A 23,988-nucleotide genomic window follows, 5' to 3' on the forward strand; every position below is an offset into this window, starting at 1 on the left:
AAGGGCAAAACCAAGGTCCCAGGGCTAAGGAAGATCCCTAGTACTGAGCCAGCCTGTTGTCTTGTCTTAACTCATCTCTGTTACCCAGTTGAGAGATAACCCCTAGCAAACTTGGCCGGGACATTTAAAAATGGTGATTAGGATCCCAGGAAGAAATAGACACTCTACCTGAAGGGGTCGGCTAAATAGAGTTAAGTGAAGGGCTTATTTAAAGGATGCAGGCGGGGTTAAGGGAAACAACGGTGCAGGGTGAAGCAACCAGCACAAAGCTGTTACCACCCCTAGTCCCAAAGGGGAAAGGAGGAATGGTAATACTGGAACCCTGTAAGACCTGGAGCCATGGAATAACAGTTGCCCAGTGGGAGCTAAGATTATAGAGAAATGTGGCCACTGCCAGAAATATAGCCAAGGAGGGAGGGCATGGGAGAAATAAACAATCTGTGCTCGTCCTTCTCGTGCCCTCCCATCTCCTGCTTGTGCCTCCCAGTGACCAAATATAATTGGAAGACAGAGGGAAAGGGAGCCTAGACAGTACCATCCGTGAAGGTCAGCCTCCCAAGGCACAGATCTAGGGAAGGTAGAGTGTAGATCTTCAGGGCAAACAGGAATAGCCATCTCATTTGGTAATAAGATGTTGATGACTCTAGTAAGCTGTCTCAGTTTCCCCAGTGCAAATAAAACTCCTCACCTGAGTCTGGAGAGGCATAGCTTATAACAGGTTTATTGCAAAGATATGTTTATTGACCACTCCTCTGGACTCTGCATTCCATAAGTCCAGCAGTCTAGACTCATACTCTTGCATTAACATATCATCTATCTCCTACAACTATAATAGCAATGACAATGAAACAGAATTCTGTGGAGCATTCTCACAATAAGCATTTGACAAAAGGTTGTTTCCTCTAATAATTTGAAAAGTTGATTTTTGAACACATGGCATGTTTCCCTCAAATCATTAAATATATACACATATATATTATACATATATGTATATACTTTTTAAAGCCAAATATATATTTTATATATTTTTTAAAGCCAAAAAATATATATGTATATACATGTATATATATATGTGTATGTGTGTGTGTGTGTGTGTGTGTGTGTGTGTGTGTGTGTGTATATATATATATATATATATATATATATATATATATATGGCTTTTAAAAGTGTGTATGGGAGGGTGGGAGTCTACCTTTTATTGACCCATCTAGATTTTTGGTCTTTCAGGTCATCTCTTTGTTCCATACCCAACACACAACCTGCTTTTGATAGATTGAAAAAGATATATTTCCTAAAAAGAGGTAGATTCTGTGCACCAAGAAAGCACAGAATTATTGAATTCAGACACCAACTGTATGTGAATGATTACTGATTCCCCAGCAAAACAACTGCCTCAGTAATGAGTATGAAGAAGAGAAGATACAGTTCCTTGACTGAAGCAATAGCATGACGTGAGATAATGACAAAATAAGGTTCAAAGTGTGGTTCTTCCTTGACTTGTTTATTTTTGACCAAGCAGCATTCAGGAGAGGTGGTGCTATGGAAACTCCTTCTGCTCTTGACCAAAATCCAGCCTCATTTCCCATGCAGAACTTCCAATACAGAAAGCCGTGCCAGGCTGCCCAGGTTCCAGTCTGTTCTGAGGAATTCCCAAGGCCTGGCATGATTCCCTGTTGGTAGCAGTCCAGCTGCCTGGCAGCTAAGCCCCATCTTAGTACATCTTTGTACTGAAGGAAGGTGAAGTTGCAGCACCCTGTGTAGCCCATCTCTTCACGTTTGATCCCTTTGGTTTCAGCTTGGATCCTATTAAAACATCGATCTTTTGGGGAGGGGTAACACTGAGCGGTCATCAGCCACCTACACCTGAGTATAATGAACAGCGATGGCAGCAGAGGCGATGGGGCAAAGGGAGTGGGCAAGGAGCCAGAGTTTGACAGCATCCTTGACTTCTCTCGCTGTGGAGCTTGGAGTAGCTGAGAGTCCTGTGGCTGACTTGATCCCTTCTTTCTCTTTGAACAGGGCCACCCTGGACAGCCAGGACCCAGAGGCCCACCTGGCCTGGATGGCTGTAATGGAACTCAAGGAGCTGTTGGATTTCCAGGCCCTGATGGCTATCCCGGGCTTCTCGGACCACCCGTATGCTGCTAGATCTTTGTACATTATTTCAAATGTCTTTGCTTGCCTCCAAGTGTGCCCTATCTTCTGCTTCTCTGGAGAGCTCGTTAAGTAGCCGAGGGGCAACCACTGCAGACCCTTGTCCAATGCAGGAGTCTGTACTGGCAGCACCACAACATTAAAAGTCTAAAGAAGAATACCAGTTTCAGGGAAGTGTACACATGCTACACTACTTAGGGTTTGGTTTTTTTAATGATGCTTTTAGAGTTGGCAAGATTATGAAAAGACTGTAGTAAATTTTAGAGCAAAGTACACACTTGGGCTATTTGACATTTTCCCACATTAGACGATATGGGGAGATGCCGTACTTGGAAGGCTTACATGGGATCACGGGAGCACTAACAGTGACCCAAAGGGCTTGGCAAGCTTGGTCTCTACCAGCGATTCTTAACCAGCGGTGATTTTGCCCTGGCCCCACCCCCGGGGACATTTGACAGTTATTATTGACACTTTTGGTCTTCATAACTGGGGGTGTGCTACTCGCACAGGATAGCCCCCCATCACAACATCAAGGAATCATCTGTCCCAAAGTATCAATAGTGAGAAATGGTTGAGAAATCCTGCTCTACACTGACGTAGTTTTCCCTCTTCCCACCCGCTCCCCACATCACAACCCTCAGTTCTGGGATTGTTAAGACGTTTATTGGATCTTGGTGTCATCACTTTTATTTCATTCCATTCATCCAGATAGAGCTCAAATATTGGGATCTAAAAGATCTCTAAAAGATACCATGCCCTTGCAAGGCTACTTTTATGAGTGGCTGGAAAGAGAAAAATAACACATTTCAAGCCCATTCTCAACCTCATTTGAAATAATCTAAGAGAATAAGGGTGCTAATGTGATACATTTAGCTAGAAATTACACGATCTGTTAGACTCCATAGCTACGTGAATTAATTGGCGTTTTACTGGAAGAGAATTGCCTTCAGTGACCAAGTTGTGGGTGTGAGTGCATACGTGAGAAGGTGAGACGGAGAAAGCACAAGCGCCAGATTGGCATAAGGACCTTCACAACTGAGGACCAAACCGATATGCAGCAGGGAGTGGGGGAGAAAGATGTATTACCAACATAGTATGAGCTGGATGAGTCACAGAGGCCTCCAAACACTGCCATGGCAACAGGGGAGGAAAACAGATCGCATCTGCGTTAAGACAATGGAAATCCAGCAAAGTAAGGAATCACTGCCCCCAAGAGGGAGAAAAGGAATTTTGAGGTAATGAACAGCCCCTGACAGCCAAAGGACCAGGGTAAAACCTAATCCTGTCCCTAAACCTCTCCTTAAGCCTGAATAGGAACTTGGGTGTGTGTTTTACTAAGCTGAACCTTACTAACCCTGCCGAATACTGAATGGATACCCTTTGAATCTTCTTTGATGAAAGTAGTGGCCGTGAGAATAAGGGGAAATCGGAAGTGTTAGGCAAGAAGCTGGTTTGCGCTTCTGGAACCACATTGTACTTTTATTATACCTATGGCCCTTGAACTCAGGAATCCATCGTTCAATCAACGCTTCAGTCCCCAGAGCTTAGCCCTACCCGCAACACTAATCCCAACTTCCGCTTAGGTATAGGGATATTGATTTTCCCCAGGAGGCCAACATCTAGCAGACATTAGGTGGCATCTGCCACTGAGACATTAAAAAGTCTGGCTGACTGGATGGGTTGGGCATACTTTGAACTGTTTTCCATGTTAACAGTGAGACACACCAGCCTCTTAGACAGGTGTAGAAACTGAAGTTGTATGGTAGAAGCGCAGGATGGAGATGGTTTTGTAGCTATATCTTAGACCAGGCGTCTGCAAACTGGCCCATGGGACCCTTGTTCCATGGCTTGTTTTTCCATTTTTAAAAGACTGTGAAGAAAAACAGAAGAACATGAAACAGAGCACAGATATGGCCCACACAGCCTATATTATTTACTATCTGGCTCTTTACAGAAAAAGTCCACTAACCTCTGTCCTAGACCTAGTCCCTGTCAGTGACTTGTACCTGTGAGATATGGAGCAGGTGAGCTATAGGCTTATAAACGGCATGTGTATTATATGTGGATGTTCAGATTGGTACTCTGAGTAGATTCAAAGTCTACTTTCTAATCCCTTTACAGACTTCTGACTTGGAGGCTGGGGGAGCAGGCATGCAGCACAGTTCAGGGGATGTACTTTGCCCCTTTAGCATGGCCAACTCTGCCATAGACTAAGCCACATGGTTTCAGGCTCTTGCTTTTCCATCCTCTGTCTGATCAGATCACACTATTAACAATATTGTGTGTGTGTGTGTGTGTGTGTGTGTGCGTGCGTGCGTGCGTGCGTGCATTTCTTCACAAAATTTTCTTATTTTGCTCAGGGGCTTCCTGGTCAGAAAGGCTCTAAAGGTGAACCTATCCTTGCCCAAGATAGTTTCAAAGGAATGAAGGTAAGAGCCTCTAAGGCAGACAGCTGAGTAGGCTATAAGCTGAGTTCCCCGGGATGGAGCCCCACATCCAATGAAAACATTTCCAGAACTAGCATCTGTGTCTCTATTTAAGGAGCAGACCAAGCTGGATTTTAAAAGAATCCAGAGCTTTTTGTGGTGGAAACATTGACAAATGTTTGCAATCATACTGTCAAAAAGATTTGCTTTGTAAGATCTAGGCCAAAAATAGGGGACAGATCAGCAAACAAACTGTTTGCATGGGCGTCATTTTCCTTGACAAGCCGAGACATTTCCTGGAGGCAGATACCTTTAGTCTACTACAGAATCTTTGATGTCTGCATACCTTGGTTTGAAGCCATGTATGTCTCTGCCCATCTTAACATGGCCACCAGCCCAGGAACATGGCTCCGCCCTTTTCTGTACCTGCATACCAGCCATCACCCTCGCTGGGCCCCTGGCTATCTACGAAAGTTGCCCATCAACCCTGCAGCTGGCTGGAAACGTTCATCTCTTCCTGGAATTGACAAGAACCTTTTGTATTCTTGTGGCTGTATTCTTGACGTATGCTGCCTGGTATCCTGTGGGCCTTCAGTAAACTCTGGTGCCAAATGACTGACCCTAATCCCTTGCAGAGTGGGAAGGGAGCCCATCATTTCCCTGGGAGCAGACGGGAATCTATGTGTGCAACATCTGAGGGGAAGATGCGCCCGAGCTCACTCAGCTGAAGATGGCATCTTTCTGTCTTCCACCCATGCACAGAGCCAGAAATATTGGAAATCACTTTGGAAGGCAGTGATGGGTGTGGGTAGCTGAGAACTGAAGAAGGTACAGGGTTTGGGTTCTTGGCTCTAGAAGCCATAGCTGAAGATGGAATGTTAGACTTGGAAAGGACCTCATGATTGTCAGATTCGTGTTGCTCATTTTACAGATAGAAAAACTGAGGTAGCCTGAGGCTATGTGACTCGTTCACAGGCACAAGCCAGCTTCCCGAAGAGCTAAAACCCAGGCAGTGCTCTTCCCAGGTTGCAGAGAGCTGATTTTTCACTATAAGCCAAGCGGGGTAAGACTAGCAGGTGTCAGAATGTGACCATTGTTGTAGCAAACATTGATTAAATGGTTTTGCCAAAAACCAAAGAGACCCTGGACCCAGCGGAACACAGCAATTTCCACAAGATGGTTATAGTACAGATTCCTACGGTGACTTAAGATGCTGCAAAGTAATTAAAACGTAATCAGAGACTACATGCTCTATTGATTCTCCCTTGAAATGTCTGATTTGCGTTGTATACATATGGGCACAGATTCTCTGGGGATGAAGGTACACTGGAAGGTAGCTTTGCTTTCCTCCAGAAAGAGCAGGAAAATCACCAGCCCGCAGAAGCAGTTTCTAATTGATAAGTTCCTAGCAAAGGTGAAAATTAATTAATCCAAGTAAAATATGAATTCCTGTTCAACCAAGGCTATAATATTTTTCTTCTAGAGTCTAGATTTTTCTTAGGAAAAAAAAAAAAGTAGATGGTTGAATCTCTCCAAGTCATGCATTATTTAAAACACAAGACCTTGACAGAGGAGGCCCAAGCTTCAGTGATGCGTTTTTATGCCTATTGCATCTTAGGTCAGTTATCTGTGAAATACCACAAGCTTAATGTATTCATCTCTTCAATGTCCTGCCTTTGTCTGTTTCTCAGGGGGAGCCTGGGCTGCCCGGACTGGATGGAATCACTGTAAGTTGTTACCTATGTGTTGAGCTCCCAATGTTTTTCTAGTCAACAGTACCAACGACCCCTTTTCATTCCTCTCTACGGTGTTCGAAGGTCTTTGTAGAGCTTCTCAAGGACAATCCAGAGAGGTAAAGTAGAATAGATCACTCTATCGACATTTGCCAAATGAGAAAGTACTGAGAGGATGGACTGTCTGCCTCCAGTGACAAGGCAGGCTGGCTTTCAGACCTCTCGGCCAGGGACCTGCATCCTCCCTGGGATGTATTAGGAAAGAATTTTGCCTGGCATTCGGCAAGCATTTATTAAGTGTTTTCTGTGTGTTCAGAGTACTGTGGGTAAAATAAAAGAAGCAAAACACTCTTCTTTAAAAGGTATTCCACGTAGAAATTTTTTTAGGGACTCAATAAGAGTGAGTCCATGAAAGGCCATGAGTTGTATTAATAAGAGCTTTGTTTTTCCTTGACTTTCCACATTGTCATCATTTTCCTTTGAAGTGGCTTCACAAAGGCCCCTTCTCTCCTCTTTTCCTGTATCATGGTTCCTTCCTTTCTTCTTCCATTCCAGAACAGATACTGAGCAGAACAGATACTGAGCAAAGGGCTAGGAGTGATCCCTGAGACAATTCAGACACGGTCTCTGCACACACACACAGCCACCTCCCACCCCAGGATGTGAAAAACTAGTAGGAATGTGGCGTAAGGATTCCACTGACATCATCAAGAAAGAGATGCTGTCCACCTAAGGCTACATCATGAGAAACTTTATATCTAAGAGAAGGTAGCCTCTGAAAAGTGTGGGTGACATTTAGGCTGGCTGGCAATGGGAGGAAGCTTTCTAAACAGAGAGAGTAGTGTGAGCAAGCGCACATGTAAACAGGGATGAGTGAGGACCAAGGGCATAGAGGTCTCCTAGAGTGAAACAGCATTGGCTTAGATGGTGTGTTAACTAAATCTGTAGAATAACATCCAGTGTATTTGCTGCATAACTTCTCTTAGAGATGCCTTTCCCTGCCCCCAGAAGTACAGTGTTTGTATGCATATACAGACATGATAAATAAACCACTTAGATTTGGGGAGGGGGGAGGGTTCCTGGCTGGATAAGAGATTTGTGGTCAGTAAGGAGACCACAGGTTATTAGTTACTGTCAGAGCAATGTTCTACTCTCATATATTCCTGGGGAACCTTTGAACCCCTACTTTCTCTCCCTCCTAAGTCTCAACTTCACTTAGCCTCTCCATCCCTTGCCTAAGCACGTATCACCTTATTCCTGCTCCCCAGCTTTAACAGGGCCATGCATTTTCCCATACCATCTTTCTCTTCAGATTTCGTTCTCTTGCTTTCAATATTGTCATCATTCATTTCAAAATATTTTCTAGTTTCCCTTCGGATTTTTTCTTTGACCCATGGAGACTTGTGGCGTTTAATTTCCCCAAATTTGTGACTTTCCAGATATCTTTATATTATTGATTTCTAGTTTGATTTTTATTGCAGTTAGAGAGCATATTCTGGATGATTTCAATGCTTTTATATTTGTTCAGTTTTATTTTATGGCCCAACCTATGGAACTATCTTGGTGAATGTTCCATATGTACTTGAAGAGACTATGTATTCAGCTGGTTGGGGCGAGTATAGATGTTAAAATCTCCATCTAGAATCATGAAGTTATCTATTTCATCCCTCCCTCAGTAATTAATAGAACAACTAAACAAAATATAAACAGACCTAATGGATCTTCTTTGTCCTCACTGATTTTTTAATCTATTTCTCCTTACAGTTCCATCAGTCTTTGCTTCATGTATTTTGAAGCTCTGCTAATAGGTGCATACACATCTAAGATAGATACAGATATATACATTTTCTATTTCTTCCTCATTCAGTCTTGGCAGGTTGTGCATTTCTTCCAGGTTGTCCATTTTATTGGCGTATAGTTGCTTGTAGTAATCTCGCGTGATCCTTTGTATTTCTGCAGTGTCAGTTGTTACTTCTCCTTTTTCATTTCTAATTTGGTTGATTTGAGTCCTCTCCCTCTTTTTCTTGATGAGTCTGGCTAATGGTTTATCAACTTTGTTTATCTTCTCAAAGAACCAGCTTTTAGTTTTACTGATCTATGCTATTGTTTCCTTTGTTTCTATTTCATTTATTTCTGCTCTGATCTTTATGATTTCTTTCCTTCTGCTAACTTTGGGTTTTGTTTGTTCTTCTTTCTCTAGTTCCTTTAGGTGTAAGGTTAGATTGTTTACTTGAGATTTTTCTTGTTTCTTGAGGTAGGATTGTATTGCTATAAACTTCCCTCTTAGAACTGCTTTTGCTGCATCCCATAGGTTTTGGGCCATCGTGTTTTCTCAGTTTTTAACTCTCATGAATAAAGTTGCTATGAACATTCTTGTGCAATTCTTGTGGATATATTTTTTTTGAGAAACTGCCATACTTTTTTGACCTTGATAAAAACATGCCTCTCTAGGGCCCACAAGGAGCACCCGGATCTCCAGGAGCTGTGGGACCCATAGGACCACCAGGATTGCAAGTAAGAACCAGCTAAATCTACCACGTGTTCACAGCATTCACGTGAATGCTTTCCCTACCAGGTCGTGAAGTAAATGTAAGCCCATAAAATGTAGGCCCTCCTAGCAGAGAAAGGCAACTTCCATTCTAGGAGGTTAAAGTGAAGCATGCTCTTGTAAGGAGCTATTTGTTATCTTCTTTTACCAGAGTCTCTCTGACCATCCACTCTGTGCCTCCAAAGCCTCCTAGTCTAGCTCAACCTAAAGTATAGCCCAAGGATGGCTAATACCCGGCACATTTATTGTGACCTTCCACTCCCCTTACCCACGACAGACATTGCTAATTAATCACACCATTATCACCCACCCTGAGCACAGAGGCAGCTTCAAAATCTTTCTCAATCCTTCACCTTGGAGAGCTCTTCCCACCTACCTATTTCCCATCACTGGCTATAGGAAGAGCATAGCCAGTCATCTGTGTGGTTCTGGGAAATCCACATCCCCAGATTGTTCTCTCTCCAATGTGTGAAATCCCACCACCACTGATTAGTTTGCTTTACTTTCACCAAAAGTCATCATTTAAAAAGCGCTGGCCTAATGGGGAAAATGACACATGAAGTCTTCACTACCTTAGCATGAATGTGGTTATCAGGTCAACTGGGGAAATTTCAAAGGCGATTTTAAAAAAAGGAACCCAGGGAGAAGGAGCTAGAATCTGCTACACCAAAGCCAGACCACACCAAGGGGGTGGGGGACTTATCTTCAGTGACTCTCAACATGCCTAGATTCTTCGGGGCTGAAACTAAAAAGCGCTCTTTCCTTTCATTTTAAATCTAGGGTCCTCCAGGCCCCCCTGGTTTCCCTGGTCCTGATGTAAGTATACTTTGTCTTGGGGCATTTGACCTCCTACCGCTAAGTACTCTAGTTTCCCCAGAGATATTCTGGTCTGGTTAAACATACTTTCTGGTAAAAAAGACTGCATTCCAATTTAAGTTCCTGGAGGTTGTTTAGTAATTGATTTTGTTTTTCCTCCCTACACCCCTGTGCCTCAGGGGAATATGGGGTTAGGTTTCCAAGGAGAGAAAGGAGTCAAGGTAAGTAAATTTTGGAACATACGCTCTGCAGTCCATGTGCTCCTAGAAATGTGTCTAGCTGCACACATACGCCTGCTTGTGATAGGGCTGCATGTGCACGCCTAGGCTACTGTAGTCTTTTTCCTTCAAAATATTGTAGTCTTCCTGCTTCCTACCTGTGAAATGTACATGTCTTACAAACATACGCTCTTGAGATATATTTTCTCTTCCTTCCACCTGGGTGTTTCCCTGCTGATTTGTATTATATTGTGTCACCTTCTCTTTCCTTTTCTCTGCTTCTCTTCTCTCCATCCTTCCTCCTCCTCCTCCTCCTCCTCCTCTATCTCTTCTATCTCTCCTTCTTAACCCTCTCTCATCATTCCCTTTTATTTCCCTTCCCTCATTCTCCTATTTCCCTCTATACAAACTGTATAGTGATTTAGGAGCCTCAAGGGAGACTGGGAGCTTGCCCTCCCCATCCTTGGTGGCTGCCTCTTGTAGATTGCACTGTCTTCAAGGAGCAAATCCAGTCTTCAGTGTTCCAACACGGACTTCACTGCCTCTGCTTGTGCTCTTGGCAACGATTGGACCAATTAGAGTCTGATCACTATTGCCAAGAGGTAGCCATTTACCTTGCTCAAATCCTTTTTTGCTTTCTTCTAAACACCCTTTCATGCATGACCATGGCAACCGTGAACCTGCCATTTACTTTCATCCATCTTGTTTCCTCCCTCTGCAGTGCTGGTACAAAATGCATCTGGTCAGGCTTATAATTCTTTTCACCCCTTGAGACTGGTAGCTTTGTTTCCTCATTGATGCAAGGGTGAGGGTGAAGAGGCTAAAGTCATGGACAGTTGATTTGTGAATTACATCCTGAGGACAAACCTACCCTCCGGAGAAATATCTGTGTGGTGTCTGCCTTGCTTAATGTTTCCTTTGATCTTACAGGGGGATGTTGGCCTGCCTGGCCCTGCAGGACCCCCACCATCCACTGGGGAACTGGAATTCATGGGATTTCCCAAAGGGAAGAAAGGATCCAAGGTAGTGAACATTTGAGAACAAGACGTTAATACCAGATAATAATAATAATACCAGATAATAATAATAATAATACTATTAATACCAGAGTTCAACTCTAATAACCAGAGTATACTGGAAGGATAGAGGTTCTGTGTAATATGGATATGAGCTTAACCGGGTTTCTGAATATTCGTTCAAGTGCTATTTTCTGTGTTTGTTTTGCAGATTCAGTTATCAAAATGCTGAATAACTTAAAACAAACATTGAATAGTTGGGTTTTTTTCCTCCTAACTACCAACCCTGTCAATACTTATGTTGTCCCCAAAGCACTGTGACAGAGCAATAGGGTATAATGGTTGCTTTCAAGTTATCTGCTTAAAGAAACTATTTGCCCTCAGAAGATGACCCTGCAAATAGTGTATACTGTCACCAAGTGGCAGTAGATGCCCTAATTTGCCTGATCTGAACTACCAAGGCTGAAGCTGTAGACCTGTTTAACCGAGATATTTTATAATCTGTATTTTGATATGAATGTACACGTGGTTGTATTTGAATGACTGTTTGCTGTTAAGGTGTGCAGATATCTTTCAATAACCTGACTTCCCTTCCTTCCTGGGGATTCCTTAAGTTTTGTGATCCTGCACCTGTGGTCAAGGGACCCAGGCAGGGGAAGGTGTTTAGTCCCATTTCTTTAATTCTGTCTTTGTGGAAGCAACAGCTCCAGGCCTTCTCCAGGTTGACAGGAAGTAATTATTGAGTTGGGAACAGTTTGGGAGCATATGAAAAATTGCCTGCCTCCCTAATCATTCCCAAACCTTAGGGAGCCCTTTCATGGCACTTATAGATAAATTAGCATATCAAGGAAAGAGATTAGAGTATTATGTTTCCCTTTGCAAACTGTAATTGTTACTCTTTTCCCAAAACCATTGGTGTCTTTGCAGCCAGTAATTTGCTAGAGGAAATCGCACTGAACAGCTTCTTCCACTAGAAAGAAAGCAGATGATCATCTTTTCTATCTCCCAATTAGCCTGAGCATTTGAGACTCTGTTTTGGATAGTTTTCTTTGCCTGTCATGGACTTTGGTCCTTTCCACACTACTAAGGGCTCCGTAAACTAAGACATCCTGGTGTAGTTACTAGTTGTGGAGACTAGGCAATCTGCACCAGCCTCTGGTGTCCCAATTGGGATACCCTATGGTTTCCCACTGCCCAGCCCAAGTAACTCAAGGGAACTATCTCCTTTATGTTCACTGCTTCCTGCTGCTACTCACTAAGCTTTGGTTGATTTTCCAGGGCGAACCAGGGCTTCAGGGCTTCCCAGGAATAAGTGGTCCTCCAGGTCTCCCGGTAAGTCTCCCTATTTGGTCAACATGTATTCAAGGATCTGATTGGACAAAAGCTATACCAATAGAAAGCTAACAGGAGGACCTCCTTCCTATGGTTATTGTAGAGAATTTCACCATCTTCATTGTTAGAAGGCATTTAAGGAAATGTCTTGTTTCTCAAACCCATGGGGACATTAGGTTCTTTATGAGACTATATAGCTTAGAGGTTATAATCTCAAGCTCTAGAGTTAAAACAGACCTAGGTTTGACTTCTGATTTCAGCAGTTTCTAGCTATGTAACCTTGGACAGGTTTCTTAACTTTTCTGAGCCTCAGTTTCCTAACCTACCAAAAAAGGGATAATAATGGGGTGCTTATGAGAATTAAATGAGATAATATGCATGAAAAGGGCTTAATAAATGCCTGGCACGTATCAATTGTTGAGTAAATGGTAGTTACTGTTAGTGATCCTATTTTCACTTTCCTATGTGCCCTTGTATCTTAGATTCTTTCACCCAACAAATACTTTTTTGAGGGCCCCTAGTTGCCAGGCCTTCTGTTGGACTCTAAGGCTGCAACAGCAACTAACAGTCAGATAAGGAAAAGTCCCTGTCCTTGAGGAAAGTACATTCTAATTGGGGGGGATGAGGGAGGGGAGAGAATCAACAAGTAAACAAATGAAGGAGAACAAGTTCATATATTGGTAAGTGATACACAGAAGACAAAAAAAGGGTAAAAGTGTTGGAGTGTGGATGGGTAATGGGATGGGCACCTTTGGACGGAGTGGTCAAGAAGGGCCTCTCTGAGGGATCGCTTATTATGAGGGAGCGAGTCATGTGGAAGGTCGGGAAGAGTGTGTCTGGCCAAGGGAACCATAAGTGTCAACACCCTGAGGTTGGAACAAGCTCAGTGCTTTAGAGGAACAGCAAGAAGGTGAGCGGGTGGAGAAGAGTGAGCAAGGCCAAGAACCAGGCAGAGAGGCAGGAGCCATATCATGGAGACCTTTGTAGGTCAAATGTGGCTTTTATGTTAAATGTAATGGGAAGCCATTGGAAGGCCCTGACTTGTATTTTTAAGATCTCTCTGGTGGTAGTGGGAGTTGGGGGGCTGGGTTATGGAGGATGGGGGGAGGGGAAGGCAGCAAACAGAGGCTACTGCAACAATCCTGGTGAGGAGTGGTGGTGGCTTGGACTAGGATGATGGCAGTGGAAATGGAGAGAAGTACATGGATTCAAAATGTAAAAAGTTTTAAATTTTTGTTACAGAACATTTCAAACACATACCAAGTAGGGAGAGTGGCATAATGGTCCCCCTGTGTACCCATCACCTAGCGTCAATAATCAGCAACTCACGGCCAATCTGAAGCCAACAACAGATGTAGCATTTCATTACAAATACCTCAGTATTTCTAAGAGATAAGGACTTTTTAAAAACATAATGATGATTTCATCACCACTAATTAATTATCAGAAATGACAATATCTGTTAAGTCAGAATTCAGGTTTATGATTGTCTCATAAATATATTTTTTTATAATTACCTGGTTTTGAATCAGAATCCCAATGACGCCCACAGATTACATTTGGTTGATATATCTCTTAAACTACAAGATATGTTTTGAAGGAGCTGATGAGATTTCCATGGATTGGGTGTAGGGGTCAGGAGGGAAATGGATGAATCAAAGATGACTAGGCCTGCCCCCGGCTTGCTGGCAAAGTGGGGAGAGATGACTCCGGTGCTTCCCTGCAGTTCTTTGAAACACTTTGGGTCTCTCCAGGTGGCCGGAAAACACAGCCAGTAGAGCCAGTGGCACAGATTACTTCCACAGTGATCCCTACTACTCCATAGAGACACAGGGGCAACAGAGAACCATCTATTCGATGGCCTTGATTTTAATCAGCTCAGTATCTAATGAATCATAAAGGGAAAGAATATTCATGTTGGAGACGGGACACCTGGACTTCAGCCTCAGCCCCAGCTCTGGGCCTTCAAGTATCTGAACCTCTCTGTATATATGTCATGTGGCAATGGTCATATCTACTATTTTGAGGCCCAACTCACAATGTTCATCAGGTTTCTTTACAAAGTATAAATCTGTGCTGTCCAATATGATGACCACTAGCCACATAACAGCTACCAATCCTTTGAAATGTGGCTAGTCTGAGATGAGATGTGCTGTAAGTGTAAAATACACACCAGATTTCCAAACCTAGGTGTGAGGGAAATAATCTAAATTATCTCATTAACAATTTTTACGTCAGTGTTGAAATGACAGTATTTATGATGTGTTTGGTTAAATAAAATGTTGTTAAATTAACCTCACCTATTTGTTTTACTTTTTTAATGAAGCTACTAGAAAATTTAAAATAACATAGTAGTTCACATTATCTTTCGATTGGACAGCACAGACATAGAGTACTTTGCAAGTGGGCTGGGGAATAAAGCCTGCACCTTTCTTTGTGAGCATTTCACATAAATTCTAGTCACGTCTTATCATCCCTATGATGTAAGCAAGGTGGGCTGGGTTTATATCCCTGACTGATGAGGAAACCATGGCCTGAACGGGTAAAGAGGCTTGTCCAGAGTCACTCAGCAAGTTATTAGCAGAGCTGAGACTGAAATTCAGTTTTCTTGAATACTAGCCAACTCCAGGCTTTTTCCTCATACCATACTGCCCCCTACTGTTCAGTTCATTCTTGTCATGGTGGTTGTGGATTGCGTGATCTCTGGTGCTTTGCAGTTCACTGGCTCACGCTCCCTCCCTCCTTACCATTCCCTTCCCTGTTCTACGTCAGAGGATTTCCCCTTCTGCAATTTCACCCGTTCCCTTCTGCCCTGTGAAAGAAAGACACACTGACTGACAGCAATGCACAGTGGTAAACTGCAATACCGTTTCAAGCTCAGCGTTTCCAGTGTTTCACAGTGTGCCCTGACAAATAGAAACCCCAGTTGATTGTAAAGACATCCAAGGTGGAAAAAAAAGCTTCCTTTATATGGTACAGCATCTTTTCAGAGAGTGGGAATCAAGAAACCAGAGTTCTCAGGCCACTTTGGTGTGGATTCCACATGCAACCCTGGCCAAATCCTATAACTCCTTTGCTGCTGATATCTCTATCTGCTTAATGGGAACATCTACAGGTAACTTCTGTGACTTCTGCCAGAATAGTTGTAAGAAGAAAGGTGGTGACGTGTTTGAGATGCTCTGGGCTTTTCAGAGGAAACACACTTCTCAAATCCAAAGCCCTCACGTTGGCTTTCAATTATCCACACTCACTGAGAAACAAGGCAGCGCTGAGGGTGCAAATCTCTGGGGAATCTGAAATGTTCCCTTCAACCATTTGTTTTCTTTCCATCCTAGTCCAGATCTTTGCAGGGGCTGCTGACAAGTGGCCAACCTGAGAGATTTAGACCTCACTTTCTTTCCCTTGCCCCTTCTGCAGTGACCCAGCATCCTTGCTTTTCTGGCTCAGCCCCAGCTTCACACATTTCATGACATTGTCCCAGCAGCACACTCATGTGTAGGCCACAGATGGTCCCGTGGAGACTGTCAGAGAGTGTCATATACCTCTGTGCCCTCCAAGGCACCAGCAAACGCAGGGTAAGGCAACAGGGCAGATGATGGGAGAGAGAAGGGAAGAAAGCGGTGAATCCTGAGGTACCTATTGAGTGGATCTGAGGCAACTACTGGACAGGCGGGAGTTCTCTTTCTGCTGAGCACCAGGCTTTCCAGGCACTTCAGGTAGGTCCTTCGGAGGAGGAGCCCCATCTTGACAGACTTAAGCTAAGCCCTCCCCTCCGCCCCACCCCCACCCCCACCGCAACCCGGTGCCCTGAGGGGCAGTAGCAGCAGTGTGACAGGGTCAGAGTTGACAAGGAGACCGACTTTCCTAACCTCTCAAGTCGCCCTCGCAGTGCCAAGCCAAACCGATCGCTGCAGTTCAGCCTCCAAAATGTGACCCCACAGTATGCTCATTCCCCGCCCCTCCCCCATGGCCTCCGTCCCCCTTTTCAGGCTTCAGCCTCCCTCCTGCCTTCCTGCCCTCCTTGTGCAGGTGGGCCTCGCCCCTCTCCACCGCCCTCACTGGGGCCGGGCGAGGAGCTCAGGCGGAGAGGGTGACCACCGTGCTGGCAGCCTGCCTCTCGGGCCAGCAGGCCTCTGAGGACCCAGGGCCAGAGTGTCTTTCACTCCACAGCGGGGCCTGACGCCCCCTGGTTCCAGCCTACTGTCTGCAGCTTGCCTTTTTCTCACACCCCCCTCTTCACCCTGCCGTCCGCCCCGACTCCCAGCCACGTGACTGAAGTTGAGTTTTTGCAGAGCCGCTAACACCCATGAACCCAAAATACCAGGAGACCAGGGCCCTAGAGAGCAGGCCTGTAAACAGCTAAGCTAGGCTCTGATGAGGTGTTCCTGACCGTGGGTGAGAAGGGATGAGGGAGCAGTGGGTGCTGGTCAGCTCATGATGGCGACTGACTGGGCCGGGGCCGGGGCCCAAGACATCTTGCTAGAACAGCTTGTTCAGCAGGGCCTCGTACAGGGCCTCCCTGTGCTGGGAGACAAGCTGAGCCTACAGCCCAATATCTTGCCAAGTCATTTATGTTTTATTGGCTCTAACCCCGACACACAAATTGCTTTTTAACATTTTTTTTCCTTTTTAAACTTTGTATATGTTTTTTTTGCTCACCTTGTAGCTCAACCTCTCACACCCTCTCTCTGAGAAAGCAAGAGTCCAGAGGCTCTTTCTGCTTTCCGGAGAAGAAGGACAAGGGCCCCTTGTCTTTACAACTGTGGTAAAGATAGGTGGAGGCTGTGAGATGGTACCTGGACATTCTTTTCCTCACACTTTTGAACAGTTTTTTTCCCTTGGTCACACTGTTCCATTTAATTCAACAAGTATGTATTGGACCACCTTGTATGTGTCAGGCTACAGTAACATGCCTTGGAGGAGACAGAAGTGAATGTGATACAGACCTTCTCTCACAGACTTTCATCCGGAACCTGGCTTAGGGCTTGAAGAGTTTGGGGCAGCGTGGGCTGCCGTAGCTTCTGTGCACAGGCCAGGGAAGGCTCCGTGAAGTGTTTGACTTCAGCCGCCAATAGATACATGCCACCAGGGGGCAGCATGCCTTGGTTTCCAATTTGAGCTGCAGAACTAAGTTTGCATTCAGTTTGACACACAGGCCTTTCAAATAGAAACCCTATTCAGCATGAGGTCTGAGCAATTTGACTCCTAACTGTGGATGTAGCAAAGAGGGAAGGCAAGTAGGAGCCAAAGGCTGCTTTGAGTTGGACCCTTCACAGACGTACACTGCCCTCCTCAACAACAACGACAGTAAAAACAACTCACGTTTTAAAAACAAAAGAAAGTAAAAACTTGGGCCTAGAAAACTAAGGGCTATTCAGCCAACTGTACCCACGGGAATGCTCTGAGTATGAAAGAGGAAGAAAAAAAAAACTACAAATGGGATTGGAGCAGTGCCTTTATAATTAGCTGAGCCAGGTCACATCAAGAGGACAACAGGAGGTGTGCCATAACATTTAGTGTCTTTCACAAGCTTACGTCTGAGAGAACTTCACTGCCTCCTTTACTCTCATAATAGGCCTAAATGCTATCTGCCAACATCCGTGCTCCAGGAAGTCCCATTTTAAACAGTAACGACAAAGTGACCTCGATTACATTTGCCATGAAAGACTTTATCCACTCTAGTAATGAATTCTTCTGTATCTCGGGGGCCCAGAATGTGCTTGCCCTGGACCCAGAGGGGAGGAAGCTCTCTCATTCACTCTGCTTTTTGGATTTCTGCTTATTCCTAGAGAATCCCCAAGTCATGTCCGTGGCTGCAAGCCCTCACCTTCTGTGAGCAGGACAAGAGGGGTTGGTGACCATCTTGCAGTCCCTTTGAGAGTGTTCCTAAAGCCTGCACAGTTCTAGATCACGCCTAGATAGAACCACTCCTTCCCACTGAAGAGGATGTTGCAGTCATCATGTCTCCAAAGGGCAAAAGCTCTTCTAGCATCGATCCCCAAGGATTAACACAATTCTCCATTTGTGGGTCATCTTTGACCCAAGCTCCTAGATGGTGGGAAGCAGCCTGTTCTCTTGGAAAGGGCCCTGGAATGGAAGCTAACGCCCTGACTGTCTCATTGACTCTCTAACCCATGCAAGATGCTTGGCCCTTCTGAGTGTTAGTTTCCGCATCTGTAAAATCAATGAGGTTAGATCTGTCATTATTTCTATGCTGTTAGTTCGTGTTTCCATAAATACTTGTAATAGTTTTCTGGGGAGAAGACATTACTTCTAGAACCAAAAAGAAGCCTTTAATGAATGGTTCAAATTATCTTCAAGGCCTATGTGTTTCTCAGGCGGTGACGAGACGCTCAGCATGGTTGAGCTTCCCCAGTGGGACAGTGGAGCTGATTGGAAATTACCACCTTGCTTTGGATGGAGCCAGGAGACCTGTGAGGAAATGAATGTTATAATCTGTGGTCTCTTTTTCCTTTAGGGTTTTGGAATTGCTGGAGAAAAAGGAGAAAAGGGAATCCCTGGTTTGCCGGGACCTAGGGTACGAACCTGGAATTTTGCTTGCCTGGATCTGTCAAGTCACCCGGTCCCTTTTGTTTTCCGTTTGCATCTCTGTTATGTAACTTGATGGCCTCCTAAGCTTCTCTTGTTTCTCTTTCTCAACCCTCGGGCAGGTCCCTAAGACCTCTTCCTCTCCCTTCTGCCACATTCCCTTGACTTAGTGGCTCCTTTGAATAAGGAATGAGGTACAGTAAGTCCCTTACATACGAACCTTCAAGTTGTGAACCTTTCAAAGATGCAAACGTATTATAAACCTATTACAGTACAGTACTATATAGCCAATTGTGTTAGTTGGGTATCTAGGCTAACTTTGTTGGACTTACGAACAAACGGGACTTACAAATGCACTCTTGGAATGGAACTCGTTCGCATGTAGGGGACTTACTGTACTCCCTACACCAGGTGGTTCCTCAGCCCGTTTACTCTCCTTGTCCTCAACTATAATTATCTTCTGGGCTAAAGAATGACATGTCTTACTTTCATTCCATTCTATCCTGAGGGAAGGTGGGGTAGGGGCAGTTTGCAGGAATGGAAGAAAGAGGACCAAGTGCAATTTTTATAGGACAGAAACAAACCTGGGAAGTTCTAGAACATAGTGAGTAATGTTTGGAGTCAACAGTTTCCAATAATAATCTCACTTCAAGTGGAGAAATAACTGTTAGCCTCTCTGATTCCTAGCTTCAGGCACTTAGGTCTTACGTTGTTAGTAATTGGCCAACCTTAGCCTTAAAGAAGCAACACTTCAGAGAATTAATTGTCTTTTTAGCTTGGTCATGAAGTTTGTCAAGAGTCTTTTGAGTATTCTGCAATGTTCATCCATTACCCTGCCATTTCTTTCTCCACTTTCCTCTACTCCCCTGTCTTGAAAACACAAAATCACCAACAAAAAATGCATTGGGGGAGAGAGACAAGAGGCCCTCCCACAATCTATTTAAAAATCTCATGACTTGGAACTAATGCAGACTAAGTATAATACCACCCAGCCCTTCTACCCAATTCCACATAGTACTTAAAATGTTTCCATTTATTTAGCTCTTTAAAATTTCCCTGTGTGCCTATTCAGCCTGATGGATTAGTGCTTAGAAAGAAGTCATTAAGGCACGTCTAGGAACATTCTCTTACCTGGTTTTAGGAGCTGCTAAATCCTGATCTCAGTTGGAGAGCTTTGTTATGTAAGTCTAGTTGCTTTGTCTAGTATGGGCTATTAATCTTTCTAAGGTACCTCTATTCTCTTTACAGGGTCCCACGGGTTTAGAAGGAGTCCAAGGCCCTCCAGGGAGTCAGGTATTTTGGTTAATATCATTAAAGCCTCAGTGTATAAAATCCAAATCAGAAGGCCCTCTTGCTTTACTTAACATGACCATCAATGCAAAGGGAAACGCTGCTTACGTTTCAAATTGTCCACCTCTCTTTGTTTGATAGAATCTCAGCCACTCACTTCTTTTGTTTTTACCCAAGAAGATGAGTGTCCAGTGTTCAGTCCTATGATGAAGTAGTACTCCTTTAACATGTTATCAGGGCCTAGCAAAGCCAGCCTGCTTGTATTCGTCTCTAGCCTTGTGGCCCTTGTACCTCCTAACATGCAAGTTGGCTACCTAAGCACCATATTGCCTTCTGGAACATTTTACGGCTTCCAGAGTCAGGTATGATCCATATATATCCTGGAATGCCGGCCAAAATCCCTGTGCCATTTGCCCTGGCCTAATCCAAAAACCAGCCCCTCTTGTGCTCTTAGACATTCAATTCAGTTGTAACTATGTTTCTGTCACAGGGCAAGAAGGGGTCTTCAGGTTTCCCCGGGCTTAATGGATTCCCAGGAATTAAGGTAATGTTTTTAGGAAGTGAAAATCCAGGATTGAGGAGATGGAAGGGTGAAGAATTAGTATAAATGCTATTTAGTCCATTTGGGCTGCTATCACAAAATATCACAGACTGGGTAGCTTATAAAAAAGAGAAATTTATTTCTCATAGTTCTGGAGGCTGGAAGTCTGAGATCAGGGGGCCAGTATGGTTAGGTTCTGGTGAAGATCCTCCTCCGGCTTGCAAACTGCCTACTTCTTGCTGTGTCCTCACATGGTGGAAGGGGCAGGCTAGCTCTCTTGGGCCTCTTTTATAAGGGCACTAACAATGGTGGGAGCTCTGCCCTCATGACCTAATCACCTCCCAAAGACCTCACCTCCTAATATCGTCATCACCTTGGGCATTAGGTTTTCAACGTGAATTTTTGGGAGACACAAACATTCAGATCATAGCAAATGCCTATATGATGAAATGGAGTCTTTTTTAGTATTTTGACATTTTAGATGTCACCCTTTTCACACGAAATGCGTACAAGCAAATCCATCCCTACAAGGAGAAATATTTTATTATTGACATTGTTTAGAATTGCCAACTTTTGGGTTTTGTTATCGTTTTTAAATTCTCTCAAGCAATGCATCCCCTTATTGCCTGCACCTGGGACAGACAGCTCCTACCTCCCAAGCCTGGATGTGCCACTCTGTCTGATTCTGGTACCTGAGTCTCCCTTTTGAGAGAATTAGGACTCTTTTGACTTCCTCTGCCTGACATCACCCACTAACAAGGGCCGTGACAGTAGCAGAGTCCCAAGCCTGCTGAAAGTGGGAAATAAGTTAAAACTCGGGCTTCCCTGGTGGCGCAGTGGTTGAGAGTCCGCCTGCCGATGCAGGGAACACGGGTTCGTGCCCCGGTCCGGGAAGATCCCACATGCCGCGGAGTGGCTGGGCCCATGAGCCATGGCCGCTGAGCCTGCGCGTCTGGAGCCTGTGCTCCGCAATGAAAAAAGTTAAAACTCTGTTCCCTCCTTAGCACCTCTTGGGTGTAGCCATATTTTCTATTCCTGCGATATGTTTCCCAGGCCCAGAAGCAGATTGTCTTGGAGTCAGGTTGCAAGATAAAATTGGGATCCCTTGTCCTTGACAGGTTCTCAGTTGAGTGTCAGGCCTCTGGGCTGCCTTGTGTCACCTTCATCTTAAATTTATTGGACTTTGAAATTAACCTATGGATTGTTTGGCCCTGGAAATCAGGGGTTACAGAAGGAGGAACCTTCCATTGTCCCAGGGAATGGTTTTGAGGGAACATAAATCTTATGTGATGAGGTCACAGAAATATTTGTGTTTAATGTATTTAATCTTTGCAGGGTGAAAAGGGTGACATTGGCCTGCCAGGCCCAGATGTTTTCATCGATACAGATGGTGCTGTGATCTCAGGTGCAACTTTTCATTGATTGGAGTGGAAAAAAAAAAAGATAGGAAGTTGACTTCTATATCCCCTGTAATTGTTAAGAGGATACTTTGTCAGCCACTGGATTGCTGCTAAACCCGATCCCCACAAGGGCCACTCGTGGATCCTAAACTTGGGAAATGAATCTAACTCCAATGTCTTAGGCAAAGAAGCCAAGCCCCATACTCCATGTTTGTGTTGGGTCCACCGAGACTAGGATTTGCGTTGGCCTGGGTCTGGATTTGCTAAAAATGGTTCTCCTAGTGATGCTTAGGGAAGGATTCATACCCTCCCAGCTAGGCTAACTTCAGCCTGATACTCTGGGACACACAGGGTCTCATGTACGTGATCCCATGCATGCTCGAGCTTGACAATTTCACAGGAAGTGGAAAAGTATCTTTGGTTAGGGGAGCAAGTATCTTTCGGTTAGGACAGCCCTCAATAGTGTGACACTTTGGAAGTTTGCCTTCACCTCTCCTTGTTCTAGTTACTGTGTGTGCCCAACTCTTCCCTTCGCCTTCTCTAGAGATCTAGATGTCAGTGTCTCCAGCTACTCCTCGCTTGACCAAAGGCTTCTCCTATAGTGCCTCTTCCATCTGGGTCTCCTAACTTCCTTCTCCTCACATCCTCTCAGGCCTGTGCCCTGTCTGGTAAACTCATTAAAGCTGAGGTGTTAATGGTTGACAGTGGCTTCCTGTGTTCCACGCTCAAGAAACCTGTGTATAACGTGAAGAGTAGGCTTCGACACCTTAACCCAAATGGCAGAGATTTGAGGCATGACAAAAGATTACTAGTAGTAGAAGAACCTTCCTAGTACTTATCACATCTTACCATGGAAGGTAAGCCCTGGCCAGACCAGTACTGAACAGTAGGAGAGCGTTAGCTCAAATAGGCCCATTATCACATGAGAGCATTAGCATCTGGGAGACCTGTGAAGGGCAAGAAAGGTGCTTCTAACCTGAGGACATCTCCTTGCAACTCTTTTGAGGCATTTTGTGGCATTTGTGGGCCTCCCTTCAGTTTGCTTACTGCTTTTGTTGTTGTTGTTGCAATGCCAGGTTATCCTGGAGACCCCGGTATGCCAGGCCTCCCAGGCCTTAAAGGAGATGAAGGCATCCAGGGCCTGCCTGGCCCTCCTGGTGCCCCTGGATTACCAGCTTTACGAGGTAAAACAAACTAACCCACCCCATGCACAGATCTCCACTCTGGTGCTCAGCATCCCCTTCTATACTCTGGTCTGGGTACATACCCAGCCACAGTCAGAAGAAAGGTAGACTGTAGTCAGTAGGCTCCCTGCTGCAAGCCCAAGGCCAATGTATATGAGAATAGGGCCTGGGTAAGCAGCTTTCCTTTGACCTCAGGAATGTACCATAGCTAGATAGGCAATCCCAGACCATCAATGAGGGGGCCTGGGTTGGCCTGCCAGAGCCCTGTCACCCTTCTGTTTATGTGCCCTCCCAGTTGATGCTTGCCAGAAGCCCAGACGAAAGTTTGTACCCAGACCTTCACTCTGTGCTTAACCCAGGATCCTGTGGACGACATCCTTGACACAGTCATTGGAGGAACACGCCCATATGTCACTCTATAGTAGTAAACAGAGAAAGGGCATGCCAGCGTCTGGGAGGCAGTGATGTTCCAAATAGAAAGCCTCAGACATTACTTTTAAAGACAGCAGTTTCTAAATTCTCTGGAGATGGGCCTCTGTAAGGATACCTGTGCTTTTAAAACGGCCCCTTGGAGGAGGTACAGCTGATCTCAGCACCAAGGTGGAAAAAATCTAGAAACGGGAGGCTGGAGACCCAGGTTTCCCTCTCAGGTGCCACTTAGAAGTTCTGCACCTCTGACCATGTTTCTGTACGTCTTTGGGCCTCCATTTCCCAAGAGGTTAGGCTAGCTGATTCCTAGGGACCCTTCTAACTCAGCTGCAGGAGAAGGGCAAATGCTTT

The 23,988-nt window shown here is 44.7% G+C and overlaps 1 protein-coding gene across 1 annotated transcript in view; it reads left to right on the forward strand.

The window, feature by feature from the left end:
- LOC132513581 (collagen alpha-6(IV) chain-like) overlaps positions 1–23,988 on the forward strand; it is a 282,635-nt gene that overhangs the window by 221,402 nt on the left and 37,245 nt on the right. Inside the window, exons 6-18 of the mRNA XM_060138057.1 lie at positions 2,021–2,137; positions 4,516–4,584; positions 6,273–6,308; positions 8,766–8,828; positions 9,643–9,678; positions 9,858–9,899; positions 10,827–10,919; positions 12,191–12,244; positions 18,723–18,782; positions 20,042–20,086; positions 20,574–20,627; positions 21,960–22,029; positions 23,101–23,208. Of these exons, the coding sequence (XP_059994040.1) occupies positions 2,021–2,137; positions 4,516–4,584; positions 6,273–6,308; positions 8,766–8,828; positions 9,643–9,678; positions 9,858–9,899; positions 10,827–10,919; positions 12,191–12,244; positions 18,723–18,782; positions 20,042–20,086; positions 20,574–20,627; positions 21,960–22,029; positions 23,101–23,208 (847 nt within the window). The remainder of the gene's footprint in view (positions 1–2,020; positions 2,138–4,515; positions 4,585–6,272; positions 6,309–8,765; positions 8,829–9,642; positions 9,679–9,857; positions 9,900–10,826; positions 10,920–12,190; positions 12,245–18,722; positions 18,783–20,041; positions 20,087–20,573; positions 20,628–21,959; positions 22,030–23,100; positions 23,209–23,988) is intronic.

The sequence above is a fragment of the Lagenorhynchus albirostris genome, chromosome X (genome assembly GCF_949774975.1).
Source record: "Lagenorhynchus albirostris chromosome X, mLagAlb1.1, whole genome shotgun sequence".
Lineage (NCBI taxonomy): Eukaryota > Metazoa > Chordata > Mammalia > Artiodactyla > Delphinidae > Lagenorhynchus > Lagenorhynchus albirostris.